Source organism: Coffea eugenioides, chromosome 3 (genome assembly GCF_003713205.1).
Source record: "Coffea eugenioides isolate CCC68of chromosome 3, Ceug_1.0, whole genome shotgun sequence".
Classification (NCBI taxonomy): Eukaryota; Viridiplantae; Streptophyta; class Magnoliopsida; order Gentianales; family Rubiaceae; genus Coffea; species Coffea eugenioides.
The window spans coordinates 872,749-891,965 of record NC_040037.1 but is presented as its reverse complement, the minus strand read 5'-3'; the positions used below and the strand labels follow the sequence as shown (position 1 = coordinate 891,965).

Below are 19,217 nucleotides of genomic sequence, written 5' to 3'. Positions count from 1 at the left end.
GGTAAATTTTGTAAAAGCCATGCGGCCCATGCATGCTTATTTCTTACCAAATACAAAATCAGCGGAGCACGTTTCATGTTTATTACGCATCATCATTTTACTTAAATGACAATTTAAGTGTTGCAATTGTGGGTAATTAAGATTAAAAGAAGAAGTGCTAACTATCATCATCTCAAAACAAAAACTTTTTTTTTATGGGAAAAACAAAAACAATTTAAGAAGGGAATTATCAGAAAACCTACTAACTAGTACTAGTATATCGTATTCATAATTACATATACATATATATATAAATATATGTAGTTACGATAACATTCCTATAACTTAATCTATTATATTTTACAGGGAGGGGAGTATAAAGAGGTTAAAGAAGGGAATATACGTGATTACGATAATATTTCTATAATCTAATCTATCATATTTTACAGGGAGGAGAAGTCTAAAGAAACTGAATAAGGGTAGTACTAGTATATCATATTCATAATTATATATATGCGGTTACGAAAATAATATTTTTATAATTTAATTTATCATACTTTAGATGCAGGAGAGTTTAAAGATGTTGAATAAGGGAACCTAATTGATTTTATTCTATAGGAAAGAGAAGTCCAAAAATATTAAATAAGAGACTAACAAGTATACAGACCTAATCACAATTTTTTTTTCAAAATAAGTGAGACCTAATCAAAATTTTTATCTAAATAAGTGAGATTCGAACCTGACCGTCAAAAGAAAAATTTAAGTAGTCTACCAACTACTACAATCATAGTAATACGGTTATACACAAGACTGGAAATATAAAAAGTCGGATGCAAATGATACAGAATCAGTCTGAAAGAGACACGTTGAGTATATACAGCAAATGGTACAGAATCAAATCTGAAAGCGACACGGGGGGCCGACCTTTCCGCGTGTCGATTGGCACGCGAATTGAATTTCATTCGTCTCATTTGGACCTTGGCTTCTTGCGGAGAATGCAAAAGACTGAAAGAGAAGCCAAAAGTAATAAGAATAGAACTCTCCGTCTTCTCTCTCGGCTAAACCGATCCTCTGCAAAACCAAAATCCAAAACCCCAAAAAAGAATGTATCACTTTTTAGCCTCGGTGGTAGCAAGACTGGAGCCTTGTTTCGCGAGAAGAGATTGGGTTTTAATATGTAGTACGGGGCTCGCTTCTTTTCTCTGTAAAAAAGCAGATATAGATTTTGAACAATACGAAAACAGGCAAACTGAGGACAAAGCAGATATTGATTCTCACATCAATCTGTTGTTCGAGAAGAGATTTGAGCCTCGTATCCATCCCACGGAGGAGGTCGTTAAGACCCAAGGTTTAAGAGTAAGTCTCTCCTCCTTCTTGCTCTTTTTTTTAACTCAAAAAAAAGCAAAAAAAGAAAAAACGGAGCTCTTAAATCCTGATGGCTTTGAATATGTTTGCAGGATCTTTTTAAAGATCTTGTGACTAATGCAGAAATATGTGAGGATGGACTTTCTAAGGTAAATAATACCTTTTTCTATCCCCGTAATCGTTTTTTGTGCTGAACGAACATCAAACTACGCAAGGAGTGTAAAGTCCAAGTTGAGCCCTTTTGTTTAGTTGCTAATTTGCTACTAGTACTACTATTTTTTTTTTTAATGTTTTTCTTTAGCTGTTTGTGGATGATTTGATTTTCTTTCGTAGCCTGTTAAGTGGGTTTTAGTTTATGACCTGAATGAAGTAGTGAATAGTGATGGCCTCTTTCGGTCCCATTGGGATGTATGATGCCTGATGAATGATTTTCTCGTAATTCTTGTTGAACAGGCGACAATTGGGTAACTCGATGTTTATATGATGTTATTAATTCCTTGTGTGATTGGTGATTATCAGCTTCTAATTGTATTTTTAGATTCTGCTACGCTACGGGGTGAATAAATTCACCCCACATTCTGGTGACGTGTTTGATCCAAACAAACACAAGCTTGCTTTCTTTGTTCCTGATCCAAATAGGGAACCCGGACTAGTAGCAGTAGTGAAGCGGGTATGTAATTGGCCTATTATTATTTTTATTTTTATTTTTATTTTTATTATTAATTCGCGTTGTGCGTTTGCTTCTTCAAGGATGGATACATTTATGGGGATGAGGTTATCAGGCAGGCTGAGGTAGGCGTAACGCGTGGAGTTGCGACGCGGAGGAGCCGACGACCATCTCCCATCCCGTCACAGTGACCAGTCCGGGCCTTTTTTTCTTAGCTACCTCTACTACTGGTCTGCTACTACCATGTCTACCATTTTGTTATATTTTTTGGATTTTATTTAATGGTTTATTCGTATTCTGTGAGAAGAAACAGATCTGCTACTTCATGACTAGCGACTTCAGCAGCTCTAGTACTATATTTTGGATTTTGCTGCTGCTACTATATTTTGGTACTTGTTGGATATTATTTGATGGCTAGTTGGGTTGGTTTGGGTTTCTTTATGAAGAAAAAGAGGCAGCTGTGTTTTCTTCAATTATCAACCTCCGGTATTGTCACAATAACAATTGATGGTTAAGCGAACAATTGATGAATTAGTGAAAGCTGTAGGTGCGAGAGAGGATGGCTTAAAGCTAATTTTTCAGTTTCACATCCGTGTGATGTGTAGTTTGCCGAAGTTCCCCGTTTTTTTTCTTGGGGATGAAATAGTTTGTATGAACTTGTACACTATAATCTTTACTTGCTGGAAAATTGAAATATTAGGCTGTCTGAATGAATAGATTGGCTCGGACAACAGCCAATCCCAAAGATTTTGGAATCCCACAGATACATGGAAAGGGTAATTTGGATGTTGGGAGCAGCTTAGAGTGATGGATTAAGGCAGTTGGCAGTAAGATGAGTCTGCTAAGTAGTAGAACGGTGCGCTAGGCTGCCAGAAATTGAGATGGTGGTGTGGGCAAGTGGCTTGGGGTGGCAGGTAGAGGTTGCCTGAGGAAAGAGCTTGGAGCGTTTGAGTGAGATTTCCAATTGAGGGTTGTAATTGACTTTTCGTCACTTCCATGGCGCTTAGGACAAAACATGCTTTTGTCATTCCTTTCTTTTTTCAGATTTAAGAAATACGATAATGTCAATATCAAATGCCATGTGGATTCACTGCTTACCAGTTACCAGTTATGAAAGGGGGAGGAGGCATGATTCTTATGAAAGGGGGAGGAGGCATGATCCAAAATGGTGTTAATACCTTTCGAATGATTATAAACTTGTACGATGAAAGTCATTTGAGTTATTATCATAGCTACGAACAGTTGTCCGTCACCTGCCCTTGGACCGCTGTGCCTCTGTGTTAACAACGGTAATAGAATTGGATGTTGTTTATTCAAAAGAGAAATTAAAATGGTCACAGAAGAATAGGCTGCTTTAAATTCGATTGCAATAGACAAACAAAAACACAAACTTGAATGCCTAGTGGCATAACACAGCATCCAGCAGCAGTAGCAGATGAGAATGGAGGCATTCAACTTCAACTAGCTATCCTAATTTAGGTAGTCGTTGCTGCATAGCATACTACAAGAATCTTTGGAAAACTAATAATAGTTTCTTTTAAAAAAATCAAGGTCTAACATTCAAAAGAAATATCAAGTTAAACAATTAAGATGGGTTTGCCTTAATTAGGAAAAAAATCTTAAGATGAAAAAGTTTCAGATATGTGCACATAGTTACTGATACAAGACGAGATTTTCTTTTTCTTTCTTTTTTTTTTTTGGTAAATAATGCTGGACGAGATGGATACTCTTGTATGCAGTGTCGGTAAAATATGGAAATATTAATATGAGGGTTTCGTGTTTCGAAAAGGGGAAAAAAAAAGGGTTCAGTTTCAATGTTTCATACCAATAAGCAAATAGAGCACAATACTTGTCTATGCAGTTTGCGAGGTTCTGCAATTTTAACAGATTATAATTATGAAATCCAGGCAGATCATGCCTCCAGTAGTTGATGTCACTGCTAATTAAAAATTCAGTATGTAATCCCAGTTTGGTCCAGCAGTACCTCCAAAATAAATCTTGATAAATATCTTAGCATTAGGAAAGTGAAGTTGCTTCATCACCGTGATTGTCCTTCTGCAACCGTAAACCTAGCCCTAAAGTAAGAAAATAGCTATTTATTATTGAGCGGAAACCATAAAACATGTTACTTACCACATATTTATTTGAGGCACAATGTTTTATGAGTTAATATAGACATGGAACAAGCGGGCAAAAAATGGTGAATCTGTATCACCATTTTTTTTCTTTGTCAATCATCACTATCTCCACTTTAGCCTATTTTGGGGTTGACCCTACACTACTACTCTAATCTAGGTGATTCAATTGAATTAAGGGGAATCGACAGAGATTGAATCACCAACCGACCGTACAACTGCATGTGCATTACGCACCCATCTAATAGAAGGAAAGATTTAAATTCTTGATCTCCCATCACACAAATACTTTAAGTGACCAACTATTCTATTACTAGTTGGTTCGATATCATCCCTTCTTAGAGGCAAACTTTTGAGCTCCCCCAACCCCTCCCCTCCTCTCTATCTTTATGAGCTTCTCACATCGAACTTAATTAAGAATTAGTTACTATTCAAGTTTGGAACAAAATTAATTTGGAAGGCAAGATCGAACTTAATTAAGAATTAGTTACTATTCAAGTTTGCAACAAAATTAATTTGGAAGGCAAGTGTTTGAATTCTTCCAACTGACACAACGGAGTGAGCTTTATCTTTTGTCAATATCTCGTTCTTTTATCAATTTCTAATCATGGTAAATTTTGTAAAAGCCATGCATGCTTATTTCTTACCAAATACAAAATCAGCGGAGCACGTTTCATGTTTATTACGCATCATCATTTTACTTAAATGACAATTTAAGTGTTGCAATTGTGGGTAATTAAGATTAAAAGAAGAAGTGCTAACTATCATCATCTCAAAACAAAAACTTTTTTTTTATGGGAAAAACAAAAACAATTTAAGAAGGGAATTATCAGAAAACCTACTAACTAGTACTAGTATATCGTATTCATAATTACATATACATATATATATATGTAGTTACGATAACATTCCTATAACTTAATCTATTATATTTTACCGGGAGAGGAGTATAAAGAGGCTAAAGAAGGGAATATATGTGATTTCGATAATATTTTTATAATCTAATCTATCATATTTTACAGGGAGGGGAAGTCTAAAGAAACTGAATAAGGGTAGTACTAGTATATCATATTCATAATTATATATATAAGGTTACGAAAATAATATTTTTATAATCTAATCTATCATACTTTAAATGTAGGAGAGTCTAAAGATGTTGAATAAGGGAAGCTAATTGATTCTATTCTATAGGAAAGAAAAAGTCCAAAAATATTAAATAAGAGACTAACAAGTATACAGACCTAATCAGAATTTTTTTTCAAAATAAGTGAGACCTAATCAAAATTTTTATCTAAATAAGTGAGATTCGAACCTGACGTATCGTCAGAAGAAAAATTTAAGTAGTCTACCAACCACTACAATCATAATAATACGGCAATACACACGACTGGAAATATAAAAAGTTGGATGCAAATGATACAGAATCAGTCTGAAAGCGACACGTTGAGTATATACAGCAAATGGTACAGAATCAAATCTGAAAGCGACACGGGGGCCAACCTTTCCACGTGTCGATGGCACGCGAATTGAATTTCATTCGTCTCATTTGGACCTTGGCTTCTTGCGGAGAATGCAAAAGACTGAAAGAGAAGCCAATGACGGACTGAAACCCGTCACTTCCAGGCTACCCATTTTGGCTAAAAAGCCAACAATCTCGTAAGTACCGTGGCTGCCAAGGTCTTAGCCTCTCATGCAACGGCAATGCCCCGACCCTCAGCTTCTCCAACCACCTCTACGACGTTAAAATTTTTCTAATTTTTTTCTTGAATATCTAATGCTGTACAATGGCTTTGATTTTTTTTTTTTTTTGTATTTTTTTTCTTTTCTTTCTTCAGATTGCAAGAGAAAAAGATGCCGACGTCTAAAGGTGACAATAGTAAAACAAACTATTTACAGTTCTATTTGAGTTATGTGTTTTTCTTCAAGTATGTATAAAATATTTTTTTCTTAGTTGTTGTTCAATATATTTACTTAGTAATATTTTCTTGTGTAGGTTTTTGGAAACCAATTGTGGATATAGGAATCGGTTTTTGTTTAGGAAAACTCGCAGCTTCTATTTACAAGGAGATAGTGATCAGGAAGAGGTAGAAAAAATGCTATTTTTAATAGCTGAATTTTGCATATTTGTTAATCTATTCTAAATTTCTAATAGTGGTACGTGAACTCGTTCTTTCAGGGAGACGTTCAGCCCCACTAAATGCCGATGCTGCAATAAAGACTTTTAGAATTGGAGACTTTTTCTGCATGTTATTTTTTTAAGTTTTTTTTTCGTCTATGTATCTGAATTTTACAATCCTTTTTTGATACATATATCATGTAGTACTGTTTTTGCAATCTTTACTGGCACGAGTCTTCGGCTCTTCTGGTACAACTTAAATGGCAGGCAGCTGGTTCAAATGCTCCCTAATCTTGTAAATAGCCAATTAGTTGCAGAAAGTAACGTCAACTTTTGTGTTGCTCCTTGGCCTTATGGATGCGTGACTATGCACTGATTATTGTATCAGATGACTCGAAAAGAGTCTGTAAATTGGGCAGTGAGAGGTCCGTTGATGGTCAGTGATTTCTTATCTATCTGCGGATGCATGAGTGTGCGCTGATTGATGTATCAGCTCAAAAGGAGAATTGCATTAGGCAGGAATCTCTTATCAATCTGTTATAATTGGCCAAAATGCTGCTTTTGTTTTGTATTCGTTGTTCAAGGTACTGATTCAGTTGTCGTATGATGTAATTGAGTGAGAGGTGGAGAAATGCATGTCACATCGAAAAACCTTATTCCTGTGAATTGGCCTCTATCAAATCGACCCCACAATTTCGGTAAGAAAAGTTATTTTTTCTTGAGAGTAACTTTTTTAGCAGCCTCACTCCAGCCATTCTCCTTTCCGATCTCTCTCAGGTCCATCCGATTCTCGATTCCCTCTGTATCTCTCTTATTACCCCCCCCCCCCCAACACACACACACAAACACAAAAAATGTGGTAACTAATTGATTATCAGTAGTTAGCATTAGCTCTAGTTTCATATTATGGATATGTGCTTAATTTCGTGTATATATTTGTGTTCTCAGGTGCATTAGCTTTATGGTTCCTTGTGTAATTGTCTTGCCATACTTAATGGCTGCCTGCTAGAGAATACTTTTGTCTCCCTGAAACAACTAAAAGCCCACCTGACTCCCACATCATAGCTGGAAAATGCCAAGATCTTGCATTGTAACGCTTCGCCTCTTATAAAGTGGGAATTCAGTTTGACTTCACTCATGTTTCTATAAGTTTCTCCCGTACAAAAAGTACAAATTTTTGCTTGTCCACATGTGCTTGGCCTTTTTATGTATGTTGATCTTTGGTAGCACAGACTAGTGTAGTTTTGCATGCTTTACCTTTGCATTTCCATGCTTATTAATTTCAGGTGTCCTGTGACATATGTGCACTTGATCTGATTTTAAGATTTCATAGTCTGTTTCTGGAGTTGACTTTGAATTTATCCTTGATGCAGGACTAAGATGATGATGCAATGGTAATTGGAGCACAGTTTTGTTCAGAATCCTTCTCTTCCATTTGTCTTGAAGCTGTTAAAGAAGGGGTGTCTTATTCATTGTATGCTAGGTAAGATTTGGCAGCGTAATATGTAGTCTGTCTTGTGCGCTTCAGTTTTAAACGAAGTTGATGCTACTTTCTCTGAAGTCTGTATAAATAAAATCAGTGATCTCACCAACTGGTCCACTTCATTAAGTACATCAGACAGTTTTAGCATTGAGAATTGGCCTGTGCCTCATCTGCTTTTCCATGATGGGAACATAATGAAAGTATGTCCTGAGAAAAGGCCATCCATTAACAGACAGGGTGGATGTCAGCATTACACACCGTCTTAATTCCTGCTCTCAGAATTTTGCATATTATTGCTGAATGGTATAGTAGTCAAAGCAGGCTTAGCTTTAATCAGTGCAAAGCGTTGTCAAGTGTTGGCCTTCCTTCTTTTGACATGTGATTGAGCAAATCAATAAAAGAACATAGGCACAAAGAGAGTGTGTCAGCTTCCATTCTTCCTCCCCTCCCCCATCTTTTCCATCTCTTCTGCCAATCTTCCTTTTTCCTTTCTTTATTCCCTGTTTTGACTTCATATTTCAATGGACTGGCACCTTTTCTTTTTGCTTTGCTCTTAAGTCCTTAAAGTCTTTGGCATTTTAATTTACATTGCACCTAGAACTACTATAACTAGTTGTGTTTTTATTTGAGGACAGGATTGAATCAATCGGATCTTTGGAAACACAGGAGAAGTATGGTAATTTGCACAGGAAGCAGATTACTCTTGTTGATAACAATGGTGTCAAGTTAAAGTTTCTACTGTGGGGCGAGCAGGTTATGCTATCCAATCTATGCAGGTACCTCTTCGAGATTCAGATTTGTTGTGTTTGTTTTTCTACATGAACATGATTTAGCTGCTTTTCTACATGAACATCTTTGGAAACATGTGAAGAAATTTTCCTTGAATATGGCAGTGCAACGCAGCTTTATATGGTGCCTTCTGTCCAACATGAGGAGTAAGTCTTGGGTTTTTTATGCAACTAACATGTCCAATCATGAATACAATGTTATCTTTTGGGGGAACTAGGTATCTGTATCATTGACACAGAGCCGTTGTTAAGGATCAGAGCTATTACATCTATCAGATCAGCGGTCTGTCATTTCCCAAGTGACCCTGCCTTGTGATTCTTAAGGATTTATTGACTTCAGTCTTTGTCCATTTTGGGTAAGTTCTGCAATAATTTGGGAGAATCTATGGATGTTGACAGTGACTTATTTTGTTTTATCTGTGAATTAGCTTCTTCATATAAAAAATTGAGATTGGATTAGATATCCAGGGTAAATTCAATCTTCTTTTCTAATGCACTATTCAGCCTTTTCTTGGTAAATGGAGTTGTAATACTCATCTGTTATATTTCTTTACCAAATAAAAAAGATTTGGTCTTCAGTTTTAGGTTTTAGCTTCACATGTAACAAAATTAAACATTTTCTTCTGAGCCAGGGGGATTGTACTCGATAAGAAATTAGGCAGCAACTGCTAAGTGTTACATCTTAGTCCTTAATGTTTCTCAACTAAGAAAAGTATAACTGAAAATATAAATAAACAGCTAGACTTTGCACCAGGAACAGGAACACCTAAGCGACAACCACCTTTCCTTGCCAAGCTATCAATGAAGGGACCATTGTTGTCACATGTCTACCTACTTGATCAAAGTAGTTAACAAACACTCAACAAAAGGCACAGAGAAATCACCTGTATCAATGAAACCAATAATAACATTCACTTGATTTTTGGTTGAATAACCAGGTATTTCCATAGTCTCTTCATTAATGAGGCCCATAAAATCCCATGAATGAGTAGTGTGCAGACTCCTCTTGGTATTGGGAAATACGGATACTACTCCGGGCATTTCTGTTTTAGTTTGACCAACACAACATAAATACAAAACAGCATTAATAATTTCTGTAGGAAATACTGATACAAAGTTCTGGCATTTTCTGTTTTGGCTTGACCAATAGTAATACAACATAAATACAAAATTGCATGATTAGCTTCTTGGCCCAGAATTGATTGAATAGTAATGGTCTTATCATTTCTCAAGTCTCAAAAACCATATCTTTACTCCACATAAGATTAACAAAGATAAAAAAAAATATAATAGAAATTAGTTGTCATACTTGCAATTTCAGAAGCTTGTTCTTCCGTCAACTTGGCAGCAAAGCCTCGAAAACCATGTCTATAACTACGCACATGCGAGTCCATTGCTTGTTCCACACTGTATCAAGATGATGCGTTGATTCAAACGAGAAATCAAAGATCCAAAAATATGTCATGCTTACTGAAAAAGGAGAAAGACTAGACCTTCCTTTGTGGACAACAGTAAGCATTTGACGGTTTAGCCTCAAAATCTCATCTGGCTCATCACTTCCTCTGCTGCCCATATAAACCACATACAACTGCAGAGGACCCAAAAAAACAAAAAAGCATATGAATTAGACAAATTATCACTTATGTCCAGATTTTGAATGGCTGTAGAAACGTGCTCCGCGAAGAAAAACAGGCGAGTTTACCTTGGAAGAAGCAGAGTGGCATAGCTGAACAAGAAAAACACAAAGAAAGATAGCATAAAGAGCACTCCTTTTACTGGTACAAAATGAACCCATATCTTATTTCCTTATCCCGGATAAAGCCCAGATAAGCAAAATGATTCTACTAAACCATAAAACACAAGGAGTTTAAGAAACGAGATTGGGTTTTTACAGTGGAGGAAATAACTAAGTGACGAGGATGCTAACACCGTACTATGTTATCAGTAATTTATGGTCGAAGAGGGTGAGGGGGTGATGCAGGTTGCAGAGCAGCAGAATGGTTTGAAACAGAGGGGAGAGACGGAAAAGGGTGGGAGAATATTCACAAGTACTACTATGCTGTTAGAAAGCAAGAAAGAGTAGAAAGGTGGCCTTTTCCTAGCGACCCTCAAATATGAATGGCCTAAAGGCTAGTGGTGGAATGGGCGTACACGGGATGGAACAGATTGAAGCAACTATTAAGACGTGAGATTCTATCTTTATGACCAATTTAACTCTTGGGATTTTGTGAGTTTTTGTGGTAAACTGTTTTATTATTTTTTTTTTTTTCAAGAAAAAAGTGTCTTGAAAGTTGAAACGTGAAAGACTGGTGAGAGAGGGATGGGAATGAAGGGATTAAGGATCAAGATTCAAGGATGAAGGTGTGGAGTGAACGTCAGAGAATGACTTTGCTTTTAACTGAACCAACCACGATGCCCTCTCCACCGTATCCATAGCCAGCAAGCAAGCAAACGCATTTTCTCGGGGGACAGACAGTTAAAAGATATTCCTTGGAAATCAAATCAAACGCTACTCTTATCTCCGTACGATGCCACAGCAAACTGACAGCCGTTCTTTTTCAAGTCATTAATAACTGCTACTTAGTACTTACTACTGTATTATTATGACTGTATCGCTGGAAATTCCTCTCCGTCATAACTTGATGGATTTGAGGAATGTGGCATGTTGTGTTTTCTTTCCCCCCTTTCCAATGTTTTTTTGTTCTTCTTCTTCTTCTTCTTCGTCATTTTTAACCACCCTTGTTGTTGGATAGCAAGATTTTGGAGTTTCCATGGAAAAAATGCATGGTAACGATCTGATGTATATAAAATAAAAGAATAATTAAAAAATATGTTCACAAAAAATATAAAAATTTTTCTGAAAAAAAAAAGACATTTCCAAACAATTGCTTGCTCTCCCACGGTCACGGTGGGTTTTATTTGGGCATGTTTGCATGGCATTTGAAGAAAAAGTACTAACACTAAATGACCATGAGAAGCTCCAATAACGCACATAATTAGGGATTTGTCCTTTGTCATAGAGTTAACATTGAATTATTGTGATCATAATGTTTTGAGAGGGAGTGGTGCAATACCGACAACTCCTCACGGATCTCTCACTATTGGTTTGTCTCCAAATCTACCTTTATGAAATCAATACAATATGTATTTTAGTTTCTAAAGTAAGAACTATTGTATTTGTTATTACCTTTTTTTTTCATATGTTTTCTATTTAGTATAAAGGATTTGGCTAATAGGTATTCAATTTACACTCGTTAATACTGCTTTTTTTTTATATATATATAAAGTGAGAAGTTAATTTGAAAAATTGTCTAAATGCAGCAGTGCATTTAACTCAAAAATTAATCCCTCTGTTATTAGCATTAAAGTTTTGGTCCTCATTTTTTTTTCCCTTCCTCCTGTGAACTAAAGGTGAGAAGATATTGGTCTCGAGAGCTTTTTGTCTTCTCAGTTTCGGCAAAAAGGTCTAAAGTTGGTCATCCACCAATGCTCTCTCTTCCCTAAAACACCAAGAAATCAAATGTGGACACATCTCATCTTTTTTGACCAATGCCAGAAGTTCTCTCCGTCCCCCAAAAACTAAAGAGGGGTCATTCACCATTCCATCTCAGTCCCTTTCTAGTTGCAGAGATGCTATAAGTTCATATATATATAAATAGTCACTTTTTTTTTTTTTTTTTGAATACAAAGGAGAGGCCACGGCCTTTTAACTTAACATGGTATTAAGCGTGGGGTTGTGACCCCAATTATATCAGCTCCTAGTAACTCCCTTAGTCCTTCCGGTGGCTCTTCTAATCGTCCGCCTGATGATTGTAAACAGATTGCTTCCTTGGCTAGCCAATCTGCACATCAATTTCCTTCCCTCCAGATATGTTGCAGCTTGCATGACCAATCTCGGCTCTTCATGTTCCTAATCTGTTTCACCAGATTATGGTAAGGCGATGTGATCATTTCATCCTCTATTAACTCCAAACCCACTTTCGAGTCCGACTCTACAATTACTACTTCGTTGTATCCTTTATCCCAAGCCAGCTGCATTCCTTTAAGAATTAAGAATTCCCCGTAGCTCAGCCGCTATGTTACTTGCTTTCCCTATACTCTCTGCAAACCCTCCTAACCATATTCCTGCCGTATCCCGAATGAGCCCACCAACTCCAGCTCTTCCAGGATTCCTTTCTGAGGCACCATCAACGTTGACTTTGATCACTCCTTCCCTTGGTGGGATCCATCTTATGAAACACTCTTTCTTCGGCCATCTGCCTCTCCCATTGACGAGTCATAAATAGTCACTTTCAGATGTTGCATATGTCGTTTGTCTGGAAAGCTGAGGACGAGCTATTGGACCATACATAAATAATACTAGTAAATATCATGGATCCCTTCGAAAACCTCTTGACTTGTCAATGAACTGTCGTGTTACTGCAACTGTTGAATGTAAACCATCATGATGGATTTAATGGTTTGATTTCAACCCAGAGTGGTGTAACTGGGATCTGGCAGCTTACAACAGCAAACCTGTTTGGATTGTCATTTTTTATCAAAAAAATTGCATCTTTTCCGTGATCACTAACAATCTAAGCGAAAGAGACGGAGTTTTTTTTTTTTTAACAGAAGAAATCATTTCATTCAATAAATCTGCACTAATGCAGAATTAACTTTATGACCTAAAGAAACAATTCTACCCTAATTAACTTTATAAGCTTGACAGAATGATGACTCAGGTTGTTCATCAACAGCAGATATTGCCTGCATCAACGATCATGTCACCACTACTTTGCTGGAATTATCATCACCATAATCCAAACTTTTATATGTTGCTATTCTGTGTAAGCATAAACAAAACAATCAATCATACCAAAAAAAAAAAAAAATTTTTTTTTTCAATTTAGCTGAACAATTGTAGTAAGCTACTGGATCCTGCGGCCCTACAAGGTTTGCCCGAGTTATCAATTGAATTGTGGCAATGATGGCATTTATTATTAGTTAAATTAAGCTTTTAGTGGTTACATAGATTATGCACTAGCTACCATGAATTGAACGATTAGGCAACTCTATCAAATAGATTTCACTCAATTACCATGTTGATTCTCTACCATTTCATGATTATGGTATCTGCCTATACTTTTTTAACTTAAACCATGTACCTCAACTATTCATCGAGAAAAAGGATAGCCCAAAATTGAAAAGTGATGAAAATCATTTGTCTTTCACTTTATATTCGAGATCTTTGTACGTATCGCGATTACAGTATATAAGATCGTCAATTCTAATTTCGTCCAATACAAATATTTTTCGTTATGGACACTCATAATGTATTAAATGTACGACAACTAATCTCAATTTAATTTTGATTATCAAATATTGCACATGCGTATATATACTCATTCCTGCTTGTGTGCACACTTTAGCGGAGATGAAAATGACACATTTTTAGGGAAGATGAAATGATAATAGTGAGAAATGCTTTAACACGAGCTATAATGACTCTTTGCATTAAGACTACAATGACATTGGCCGACAAAAGTACTAAATAAAAGACGAATATTCCCAACAAATTATCCATTTATTTGGGAAAAAAAAATTGTTGCTTTACAAAAAATCTGCTAAAGAACAGCGTGTATCCAGACCCCAGAACTTCCTTCATAAACTGAAACATGATTCGCTGCTAGTTGTCTTGGCTCATAATTCTTGTTTCTTCCATATCACGGACAAAAACTAGTCATTTTCGACCTCGTGAAACTCCATGAAAGATGATCTGGAAAAGCCTAAAAGCCAGAGAAAAGCAGAAAACAACAGAATTAGAAGAAACGTAGGTATAACAACCAGACCATCTGCCTAACACAAACAAAAAGAAATCATCTTATCAACAAGCTCGTGCATCCCCCAAAAATTCTTGGACTCCAGAAGTTTTACGCAATCTTACAACGAGATAGAGATGTACGAAGGGCCTTTTACCACCCCACATTTCTTCTAAAGAACAAGAAACTCTGCAGACGATTGCTGGTGCTAATTTCGTTTGGTGAAAAGCATCTTGTTATGTTGCTGATCATTTTGTTATTCTTTTCAACCAACGGTAACTAGCTACTATCTTTTATTCCTTTCACTTTATTAACTTACAAGGTCACTAAAGTGTGTTAGAAACTAAATAGATACCACTAATTATAGTCTTGACAAAACAAAATACTCCATCCATTCGTCCCACTTTGATAGTATTATTGATTTTCACATAAATTAACAAAAATTAGTTAATTTTGTTGTAATTAGTGAATTATAATTTGAAATAGATGAAGAAATAAAACAAGTCTATTAATGATACGAGTTTACCTGAAGGCCTAGCTAGAATTTCTAGTCTTTGTAGAGATTGTGCATGCTATGTAATGTTAATTAATTTACATTTAAAATTGAAGTGTCAAAAATTGTTAAACCGTAGGTGACTTGATACAACTTGTAAAGCGTAACCAGTTCTTTAATAAACAACCTGCTGAACTTTTGGGGTAGGCTGACATGAAATTCACGGACAGGATATAAACGGCTATGAATTAATGGGAGACATGGTGGACGGCCACATTCCCCAGGAACTGCGTGCCTTTTCTTTTTTTCTTTTTCTAACTGGCTGGTTTGCATGCGCTTGCCTTCACTCTTCGCTAACAGAAGTGGCCCATTACGGCATCTGGATTACATAATTTTAATCGTGCAAAATAATTGATTAATCGGACAACATTTTTAAGGATCATAACGTACATATATTTCCTCAAATTCCCCCTTCAAACTTTAAAGTTTTTATGAGAACACCTTCCCAAATCTCAGGAAGAAAAGACCCTCAATATTGCAAGTTTGCATCTATGCATCAATTTCTAAATTTTTCAAGATTTCGTCTACGCTAAGCCCGTATGAACAATTTTTAAGAGGCACATACGATGCTAGAATAATGATCCCTTTTTTTTCCTATTTTTTTTTTTGGAAAGAAAGAGTTCGATTCGATTCGATTCGATTTCGATCATCATCGTAGACTAGAGTATACTCCTGCAATTATATTATAAGTCGCTTATAGGAGTTTTATATATCATTCATCAACATAATTTTCATATCGAGTTAAGATTTAAATACACAATACCTTGTAAAAAAGGGTCCGTTCTTGTCAATTGAGTTGGCCGTCAGAATAACCATCATGAAAAGCAAAACAAGACTTGTAAGAAATGTATTGCATGACAGACTTGCCCCGAAAGCTGTGAACTTTGGTTGACTACTGTGTAAAGAACCCGTTAAGGGCCTGAAGGCAAAATCTTGGAGGGAAGAAACCTAAACGCCGCTGCTTTTATGGTTTTCAAGAAAGTTAGTTGACAATTCCATGCTTTTCGGCGCGAGAAAAGACTCTTGCAACAGGTCCAATGCCGTTCTTTTTCTCTTTTGTGAAGCTCATGGTCATGGCCATGGCATTTTGGGGGGTGGATGTTGTTGAGGGAAATGATGGTAAATAGAGGGATAACGGTTACAATTATTATGATGGTCACTAGAAAAAAGCATAAATACACTGGAATGCTAATGATCCTACTATCATTATTAACACGAAGAAAATTGGTGTTAATTATGGAGTTTTGCCATCATGACACCAGTTCATTTTCAACGCACAAGCCTTACAAGGCATCCATGGTTAATTATCTATTATGCATATGTTTTTACGTTTTAAGCGTAATGAAGAAGAGATGGATTTGGATTTTTAGTTTTAATTAAAATGGTTTGCTTACCTTTATTTTAGCTAACAAGATGTTGGGCATTGGAATTTATCTCAATGCCTCTGAATTTGCGCTGCCGCTACGCCGATGCAGTTCACATTCCCCTATCCCCCGCCCTGTTGCCCAAACACTTCCACACCTCACCCTCACCCTCACCTTGCCCTACACCCGCGGGGCAAAAAAGCTTATAATTAGTTAAACAAATAAAATTAATAAAGAATGTAATTAATAATTTAATATAAATATATTAGTACAACTAATCAATAATTTATATTAATATAAATATATAATTATTAGTATAAAAATATTTATGTATATATCCCCCGTCCATTGTCCCGTTTTTTAGCGGGGGAAAAGTTACCCTTCGTTCCGTCCTATCCTCTACTCCATCGACCCCCACAGGCACATGAGTCTCAATTGTCATTCCTATGCATTCATTCTTCCATCAACTCTCGGCGGGGCTCATCCCTCCTAATTGTTATCCCTATGCATTCACTATTATATCTAAATGTATGATAACTAATTTCAATTTAAATTTAAATATTAAATTCTACATATATAGTAGTGTATCTAAATCTATCAATGGTTACATTGGAACGTAGGAAAAATTAATCATTTTACTTATTTTAGAAGCCTAATGAATTTTTGAGACGGTAGCATGAATAATGAATCGGATTAGTGCACGTATTTACAATACCCGCTGGGAAAATCACCGCTCGATGGTATTTTGGGATGGGCTAGTGTGTCTTCACATGGGCTAGAGGCCTAAAGTTCAACAGGCCCACCGATCATAGGCACTAAAGGAAAATCGGGTCACTGGAGGAGCGCTCCAAAGTCTTGCGGCATTTTGAATGACTATTTAGATGTGCAATTGCCATTTGTATTTTGGGTCACAAACCCACTATAAGATGGAACATGATGGCCAATGGTTGTAGTCTACTGCATTTTTATTGTTTTTGGCAGGGTTCTTGGAACAAAATTGCTTTTCTCCAGCTTCGGAGTTTTATATTTAAGGGAATGGTAAATCTTCTACGCATTGTCAGTGTATACACTTAACGTGTAGGGGTGCATTCGAGGCTAGTTAAGATGAGTGATACCACACTCTAACTTGAACTCGATCGCTGACAATTAATGCTACTCGAGTTCAATCAAATAAAAATATTTAAACTCCAACTCGATTCAAGCAAGTAATAATGTAGTATATGAGATCGAGCTTAACTCAAATAAACTTGAGAATCCTTGCAAGCCATGTCGAATTCGAATTTTCTACTGATAAATTTCACAACTTCCATAGTTACAAGTGTAATTTTACATACATATTATTTTTAATTAAAAGAAAACCTAATTGCTCGAATAAACTCGTCGAACATTTGAGCCTCCTTCTCTACGTCATGTGCTCGACTTGAATTCACAAACGAGGTGCTCGAACTCCATTTGAATTTGATTTTGACCAAACTCAAGTCGAACCATTGATTGAGCTACTCATAAATAGTTAACGAGCAGCTAGAATTTCTAGTAACCTTATTTGCGGGTCTAGATGCATGCTATACATGTAAAGTACCATCTTTTTTTCTTTTAAAAATCGCCAAAGTACTTGCTAAACCAAGCAAATGCCAAATGGAGCTATGACTGAGAGGAGCTGGAAAAAAAATGTGTAAGCTATGCCAAATGGAGCTATTAGTTAGCTTTGCAGGTTAAGAAGAGAAAACGAAGTCGTGATTTTGAAAAATATCCAAAACAATAGAGCGAAAAATAATTTTCCAAACGTGAAATAGAAAAAGACAACACGGATTTTGTGGATAAACCTGAACCGTACCTTCTCAAAATTCTCCCCAATTTCCTCTTGAAAAAAAAAAGTCCAAGAATCAAAAGATAAGAGAAAATCTTTTTTTCCCCTCTCTCTTTTCTACTTCCACTCCATTCTTCTTGTTGCGACTCTGCATTCTGAAAATTGTAGGATCACTAAGTCATAACCTTATTCTCCTGAAATCTTGTAACTAATGGTAACGTCGGCTTCATCATCCCTCTGCAACTCGAATTCACTCATTCATTCACCAAAACCATGGCATCCCAATTCATTTCCGCTTTCTCGCTCCCTCAGTTTACCACTATTCATCCTAAAAACTGGACCAAAGAAGAAAAATTCAGTTGAAAATGCTCGTAGGCTGAGAGTTTCGGCCTTAACAGAAGGTTCTTCTAAGAATGATGGAGAAGATGATGACCCTTCAGTTCCTTCCTGGGCTAAGCCCGGCTCAGATGAGCCTCCTCCTTGGGCCCGTGATGAGGCGCAGCAAGATTCTTCTAGCTTTGAAGTTCCCTACTTTGTTTACTTGCTTGCCTCAGCTGTCACAGCCATTGCTGCGGTAAAGCCCCTTCATTTTTTTGAATTTAAATTCACATTTGTTTGTTACAGACTTTTTTCTTTCGTTTTCCCTGTGGAACTCGATGCTGATATAATAGACCTTTTGAATTTTGCTTGGTTTTCTTTTGTTTTGCAGATTGGTTCTGTTTTTGAGTATGCGAATCAAAGGCCTGCATTTGGAGTTTTGAACTCAGATAATGTATTCTATGCTCCATTGCTTGGCTTTTTTGCTTTCACTGGCATCCCCTCTTCGGTGAGCCAATTTTCTTTTCCAACAACTGCTCTTGTCGTTAGTAATTTGATAAATTTGTGAATAAACAATGCATTATCATTGTCAGGATTACGCTTTTCTACACTGACATTGCACAAACTTCATATACAAAGCGTTGATATGCATGACACGAGAGTTAATTAAAGAAAAAGGAAAAAAATGAAAAAGATTTTGTGGTCTTATGGAAGTTCAGTTCCCATGTTAAAAGCTTACCACTTCTCTTGTATAGATAAAGTAGATGCACTCGCTGAACAATTCAATATTGCTGCTCTATAATACCCTTATTGTTAAAATTCACGGCTGTTATTCTTGTCTGTC

At 36.4% G+C, this 19,217-nt stretch overlaps 3 protein-coding genes across 3 annotated transcripts in view; 2 read left to right on the top strand and 1 right to left on the bottom strand.

Annotated features, from left to right (window-relative positions):
• The first annotated feature begins 1,071 nt into the window (after nt 1–1,071).
• LOC113764455 (grpE protein homolog 2, mitochondrial-like) lies at nt 1,072–2,523 on the top strand. The gene is made up of 4 exons (XM_027308366.1): nt 1,072–1,335; nt 1,437–1,493; nt 1,883–2,014; nt 2,095–2,523. Exons 1-4 carry the CDS (start codon nt 1,084–1,086, stop codon nt 2,200–2,202), a joined length of 549 nt encoding a protein of 182 aa, XP_027164167.1. The 5' UTR covers nt 1,072–1,083; the 3' UTR covers nt 2,203–2,523.
• Nucleotides 2,524–9,163: 6,640 nt separating this feature from the next.
• On the bottom strand, nt 9,164–10,913 carry LOC113765806 (subtilisin-like protease SBT3.10). The gene is made up of 4 exons (XM_027310058.1): nt 10,236–10,913; nt 10,027–10,121; nt 9,843–9,940; nt 9,164–9,576 (listed from the first exon to the last, which is right to left on the bottom strand). Exons 1-4 carry the CDS (start codon nt 10,326–10,328, stop codon nt 9,365–9,367), a joined length of 498 nt encoding a protein of 165 aa, XP_027165859.1. The 5' UTR covers nt 10,329–10,913; the 3' UTR covers nt 9,164–9,364.
• Nucleotides 10,914–18,115: 7,202 nt separating this feature from the next.
• The window catches only part of LOC113764906 (serine/threonine-protein phosphatase 4 regulatory subunit 3-like), a 12,120-nt gene continuing 11,018 nt past the window's right edge, over nt 18,116–19,217 (top strand). The window contains exons 1-2 of the mRNA XM_027308950.1: nt 18,116–18,629; nt 18,765–18,881. Of these exons, the coding sequence (XP_027164751.1) occupies nt 18,267–18,629; nt 18,765–18,881 (480 nt within the window). The 5' untranslated portion in view covers nt 18,116–18,266. The remainder of the gene's footprint in view (nt 18,630–18,764; nt 18,882–19,217) is intronic.